This window comes from Prunus dulcis, chromosome 2 (genome assembly GCF_902201215.1).
Source record: "Prunus dulcis chromosome 2, ALMONDv2, whole genome shotgun sequence".
NCBI lineage: Eukaryota > Viridiplantae > Streptophyta > Magnoliopsida > Rosales > Rosaceae > Prunus > Prunus dulcis.
Window position 1 is genome coordinate 4,455,503 of NC_047651.1, and position 6,507 is coordinate 4,462,009.

At 34.7% G+C, this 6,507-nt stretch overlaps 1 protein-coding gene across 1 annotated transcript; it reads left to right on the forward strand.

The window, feature by feature from the left end:
- Positions 1-2,408: 2,408 nt before the first annotated feature.
- Positions 2,409-5,670, forward strand: LOC117619281 (monooxygenase 1-like). The gene is made up of 6 exons (XM_034349196.1): positions 2,409-2,594; positions 3,045-3,191; positions 3,377-3,427; positions 3,941-4,109; positions 4,390-4,618; positions 4,997-5,670. Exons 1-6 carry the CDS (start codon positions 2,512-2,514, stop codon positions 5,515-5,517), a joined length of 1,200 nt encoding a protein of 399 aa, XP_034205087.1. The 5' UTR covers positions 2,409-2,511; the 3' UTR covers positions 5,518-5,670.
- Positions 5,671-6,507: the final 837 nt, after the last annotated feature.

The window sequence follows — 6,507 nt, forward strand, 5'->3', positions numbered from 1 at the left end:
ACATAATTTGAGTTGCTTCTCCTTGCTTTTTACCAACATCTTCCAAAATTCTACCAAAAAAATTTCTGAACGCTAAATCTATGTTAGGTCTAGACAGAAATTTTCCAGAATCTATTTTTGTTTGTTTGCATCTTTTTGCTTCTCTGTGTAATCTGTTTGTCAAGTTTATGGCGTTTTCATGAATATCTTTGATTCCGACCAAAATAAAAAATTCAAGATTGAACTTTGTCTTGAAGATCCACTTCACACCTATGACATCTTTGTCTTTAGGCTATCAACAAGTTCCCATGTCTCATTCTTTTCAATCACATTAGTTTCTTCTTCGATTTCATTCTTCCAAACTTCCTCTTGGATTGCTGCTTCAAAGCTTTCCAGTTCAAACACAAAAGTTGCAACTTGCATACAAGTCATTCAAACTCCTCGTTCTTCTCGGAGTTGAACTAAGAGGTGTAGATCCATATGTTTGTGAAAGAATATAGAATTCTGTAGTTTGTATTGATATCAATGAGACTGTAATGTACAAGCTTTATACAGATTGCAAATGCTATTCTAAGTAAATAGGAAATCCATTCTAAGTAAGTCAATCACAATAGCTGTGATGGACTCAATCTTAGCTAATTACTGGGATTGTGCTAATTACAATAATTGACCAATTTCTTTCCTTTAACACTCCCCCTCAAGTTGGAGTGTGAATGTTTATTACACCCAACTTGCCAAGATGGGATTGGAACAAGGGTGCATGCAGCTGCTTAGTGAAAATATCAGCAACTTGATGTTTTGTTTGCACATGAGCTGTCTGGATTTCTCCATTTTGATGAACATCTCTACAAATGATTAATTTTTCTCTCTTCAAATTGTAAAGTCTATAACCCTTTTGATTGTGAGCTATAACCAAACAATATGCACTTTAACTAGATTCATCTAGTTTGTTTCTCAATTATTTTGGAACTTGGGCAAAGCAGATAGATTAAATACCTTAAAATGGTTCATGAATGGCTTTCTTCCGACTGCATGCTTCGAATGGGGTTTTGTTTTCCAATGCCTTGGTCGGACACCTATTCATTAGGTACATTGCTGTATACGCGCTTCTCCTAAAAAAAAGTCAGACACTAACGTGTCAAATACAAGGTCTTAGAGCATCCACAATGGACTCCCTAAATCACATCCTTAAACAAATTTTAGGGAAGAATTGAAAAAATACAACTTCAACCATGCTCCCGATCCGCCTCCTAAAATAAGGAGACTTCTACGAGCTCCTAACTCTTAGGAGAAAGAAGGGACTTCTACTAATTCCTAAAATTTAATGCTACTTTATTTTATGAGTATTTTAATCTTTTAATTAATGCTAACTATTTTTTATATTATTTCTTAATAGAGATTGACCAATTGAAAAAGAGTTATACCATTTATGACTCCATAAATTAGAGAATATAATTGGAGTAAAAAAATTTATAGAGAACTCCTAAAATAACTTTTATATATTTTTAGCTAAATTTTAACTAAAAAATAAAGAACATGATGATTGATAAGATAATAAACAACTTATATTAACAAAAACAACATAGCATTAATATTTTAATATACTCTATCCACACAATTATTATTTCATATCCCTTTTTGCAGAGAGAAAAAATCATTGAATACACATCAAATGATGTGTTTCTGGCAGGGGAGGGGGTTGCCGCTGGGGTGGTTGACGAGGTCGGTTGGTTGGGTGGGAGGGGTGCTATGGTGTCTGTTTATGGTTTTTTTTTGTTTTCTTTAATAATTAGTTTTTAGTTTTAAATTTTATTTAAAATATTGTAATTTTTCTCTCTCATAATAATATCATCAAAAATCAAAGAGTTAACTATAGTTACACCTATTAACATGTGTCAAATTTTGAGAAGGATGGCGATGCTACACATTAAGTTAAAGTGTTGAGCAAAAATACTCTCTTAACATGGGATATAATCGGATCATTCTAGAGATTGATGCAAAAGAATGCGTGGCTAGCATTTTGTCGCATGAGGAATGCAGTTGAATAGATGGTCTTTTACTTAAAGAAGCAATTTCGAGTGGTTTTCTGTCAGTTGTCCCCAAGAAGCTATAATACCGTGACTCATTTTGCAAGTGGCTTTCTACAAAAGGGTGTGCCGCGCCGTGAATCACATCCTAAGATAAAGAAAGAAAGATTGTATGCAAAACTCAAACATACAACTTTTGTGGCTCATAAACTTAGCCGAATTGTATGAACCACATACAAAGAATGCTGGCTAGTGGTTTTTCTGCTGCGAATTATTAAATGAATACTCAAAACCGCAGCCCTAGCTAGGAGCCTGAGGTAGCCATTATGAATGCTCAACTATTTTTCTACCAGTCTATTTGTACGGATAGGAATACGGGTGGTGAATGTATAAATGACAAACACAAGAAAAATTCATACATGAATCATGGGCTGCTAAAGAAAGCCAAAGGATTAAATCAAAAAAAAAGAAAAACAGAAAATATATAGAAGATAGAAGGCAAGATATGGAGATTGGTGATACGAAAGAGAATATTGTAATCGTGGGTGGTGGGATATGCGGCCTTGCCACTGCCCTTGCTCTTCACAGGTTTACGCTTACACCACCTTATTCTTCTTCTTTTTTTCCTAACACTTCGCTGGTTTCATCATCAAAACTAATTTCTGGGTTAATGATAAGGGTTTATATATTAGATCGTTTTCAATTCTCAAAAACTAATTACCATAAAAGATTTTTTTTTCCAATTCTCAAAAGAATATTATTCGTATATATACTAGATCCTTTTGATGTATATTTTATTACAAATGAATTTTGCTTTATTAGAGAAATGGTACAGAAGATGTTCGGTTGAGATAATACAAATTTAGCTGGAAGTTACGTTGTTTGCAAATGATGATTGAGTTTTAAGCCCTTGCAACTAGCATGAGTGATGAGGGAGGTGGAGAAACTAGATGTTATTTTATTTTATAAAGTGAAGGATTAGATGATTTTGATGTTTATAATTAACGGTGTTAATTTGAAAATTAATTTGATTGGCAGAAAGGGCATTAGAAGCGTTGTCCTGGAAAGATCAAACACATTGCGAGCTACAGGGGCAGCTATCATCGTGCATCCAAACGGCTGGCGTGCACTTGATCAACTTGGTGTTGCCTCTCACCTTAGAGAAACTGCTATTCCTATACTCTCGTAAATCTCTCCCCCTCTCTCTTCCCCACCCTAGTAATGTAGTTTTTTTTTAATTTTTTAATTTTACAGTTTGCCTTTCTCATTTTTGTGTACGATCCACAACGTTAATAATTTAATGTCATACTTATACTTTTATAACAGATAAACTATTCTATATGATTTAATATTTATTTTTTTATTTTCAGGGGACAATTTCACTCACTCAATAATGACGAGCTTAAAGAAATGCCTGTTGGGTAAGTTCTTAAGATTTTGTTTACTTTTTTTGGGGCAAAGTTAGGAAGGGAATCTTGTCCAATTGTTGAAATGTTCATAAGAAAACTAACACATAATAAGTTTACAAAACAAAAAAGTATTTCAACCAAATTACAATATAGAAAAATTTAGATTCCCAAATATAGACTGCATGTATATATAGAATAGAGCCTCCCATTGTGGGAGAGATACCTTTAAACCCCGAAAGATTCCGTTGGAAGTCTACAAAGGGCTCCATCTACCATTTAACAGAGACTAACTACTCTTCCCAAAATTGACAATCATTTGATCTAATGGCATTTAGTATTCATTGTGTCAAAGTAGATTATGAGTTCAAATTTCATGCAAGAGAACGTAAAAATGTTGTTAAATAAGTATTGGTGACCTTAGATATGATGAAATTGTCATCCAATTTGAACAAAAAATAAATTGAGCATGACAATGGTTTTCCCCAAAAAAATGGTTACACAAATTATGAACTCAATGTTTTACAGGAAAGAAGAATTGAGATGTTTAAGAAGGACTGATCTCGTTGATATTTTGGCAAATAGTTTGCCACGTAACACTCTTCATTTGGGGTGTGAAGTGCTTTCTATTAAGTTGGATCCCATAACTTCTTCTCCTGTTCTTCAACTTCAAGGTGGAAGACTTTTGAACGCCAAGGTACAATACTCATATTATACTACGTATGTATTTTTTACATTCTTTTTTATAAATTTGTAAATAATATCGATAAAATTCACATATTTTTCACATATTATTGATTAAAAGATTATATACATTTAAAAATTTAATAAATGATATTAAAATACTAAATAATGGCCGAATTTTTCAACGTATTTTTTTTCCTTCGAAATTCCAAATAATACACCTATCCCATATTTTACTAACTATGCTTTGCAACAATGCAAGAAAAATTATGTCCTCAAATATCTGGTGGCAGGTTGTGATTGGATGCGACGGAGTGAACTCTCCCATATCAAATATGATGGGGGTGAAGGCTGAGAAAATTTTCACCATCAGTGTGATAAGAGGCTTCACGAGTTATCCAAATGGGCATGAACTCGGCTCTCAGTTCAGATTAACCAAAAAAAATGATACTCAGGTGGGACAGCTGCCAATGACCAAAAACCTAGTTTATTGGTTCATCACTCGGAAATATACTTGTCAAGGTAATTTTGTCAAGGTGTAAATATTATATATTATTTTGTTCAATGTTATACCGTAACTTATACCTAAAATAATACTAAAGGGATCATATTTTAGGCCACACTAACCACATTATTTTGCAGAAATTAACTATATCCGAGTTCGATCCTCATTTCGCGTACATTACAGTAATTTAGAATATTCCATAGTCAACAAAAAGAAAATGATTCACTAATGTAGTCTGAAAAACAAAGTCCTTTTTGCGATAAGGTCAACAGGAAAAATAAAATTAGGAGCATCATAATCTGTTTGTTTATATTATTACGTGAACTTTTAACATAGGAAAATTTTGATTAATTTTTGTTTCCCTCTTATCCTTCTTCCTCTTTAATTATGAACAGATTCCATGGCCTCCAAGAGCCAGAAACTGATCCGGAACTTGGCAGTGGACTCAGTGGAGGGCTTCCCTACAAGCATCATAGAGATGGCAAAGAATTGCGAGCTGGATTCTTTGCATCTCACAGAGTACTTGAGATACCACGCACCATGGGACATATTACGAAGACGGTTTCGCAAAGGGACGGTGACCCTAGCAGGAGATGCCATGCATGCAATGGGTCCATTTCTTGCACAAGGAGGTTCAGCTTGTCTGGAAGATGCAATTGTTCTTGCCCGGTGCTTGGCTCGAACGACTCAAATCCATCGAAACGCAAGAGGAACTAAAATGCAGGTGGAGAAAGCATTTGATGAATACCTGAAAGAACGTAAGATGCGAGTTCTGAGACTGTCTCTGCAGATGTACCTGATTGGGAAAATGCTTGATGCTTCATCGCAGTTTGTTAAATTCATATGCATTATCCTCTTGGCCGTCCTTTTCAGTGACTCACACGGCCACACCCGCTATGACTGTGGTAGCCTCTAAGATATGCATGCATATATGGCTCTGCTTTAAGTTTAATTATTTGTGAATCAATTAATATAAAAGTGCTACTTTCCTATTTTGTATTTATAGTTATTATATAAATAACAAGAAGGAAACTTATATGGATGTAGCATAATATAGTTATTATAGTTATGGAGATCTCATAATATAGTTATTATAGTCATTGAGTATCGTTATGGTGGTCATGTTAATTGATTACTTTTCCTGAAGTTTTCTTCTTTGAACTAAAAATGTTTTCAAGATACCATGAGAGTTCGAACCTGAGACCTCTGGTTTGCAAGTCGATGTCTTTTTCCACTGAGCTAGACCCATTAGCAATGAGGGTGATTTTTTAAAACAACTTTAGAAGGTATTTTCTTAAGCACCCAAGTAAGACACAGATTAAAGTTCAAAAGGCATGGGTGTAGTTTTAAAAAAAATATATTTTCATTCTTACATGTTTGACAACTACAAGGAAACTTAAATGTATGTAGCATAATTTATACTTGACACATGTGAAAGAAAATAAAGTAGTATTTCCTTGTTACTTTCCCAGGATTACCGAATATGAGAAATCACTACTACGATTTACTATTTGCGCGACGGAATTTTGCGCGACGAATAAAATTTCGTCGCGCAAGGAGCACTTTTGCGACGAAAAAAATACTCCGTCGCGCAGAGGAACAGAAAACTAGCGCGACAAATAATTTCGTCGCGGGAAAGAGGCTATGCGCGACGTAAATATATTTCGTCGCACAAAAGTGGCAAAGTCCATGTTATGGCGCCAAAATCTTGCGCGACGACAAAGAACGTCGCTCATGACATCATTGCGCGACAATACCCATTATTCGTCGCGCAAAGATGGACAGAAAATTGGCGCGTATTATGGCGGTAAAAAAATTTTGCGCGGCGAGCGTTTTCGTCTCAAAAGAAAACTTAGCGCGACGAAACAATGAACCGTCGCGTAAGAAAACGAGGGAACATTTTTTT

Coding starts and splice junctions, on each gene's coding strand:
- LOC117619281 (XM_034349196.1), top strand. CDS start 2,512: ATGGAGATTGGTGATACGAAAGAGAATATTGTAATCGTGGGTGGTGGG. Junction 2,595..3,044: donor ACTGCCCTTGCTCTTCACAG/GTTTACGCTTAC, acceptor TTTGATTGGCAG/AAAGGGCATTAGAAGCGTTG. Junction 3,192..3,376: donor ACTGCTATTCCTATACTCTC/GTAAATCTCTCC, acceptor TTTTATTTTCAG/GGGACAATTTCACTCACTCA.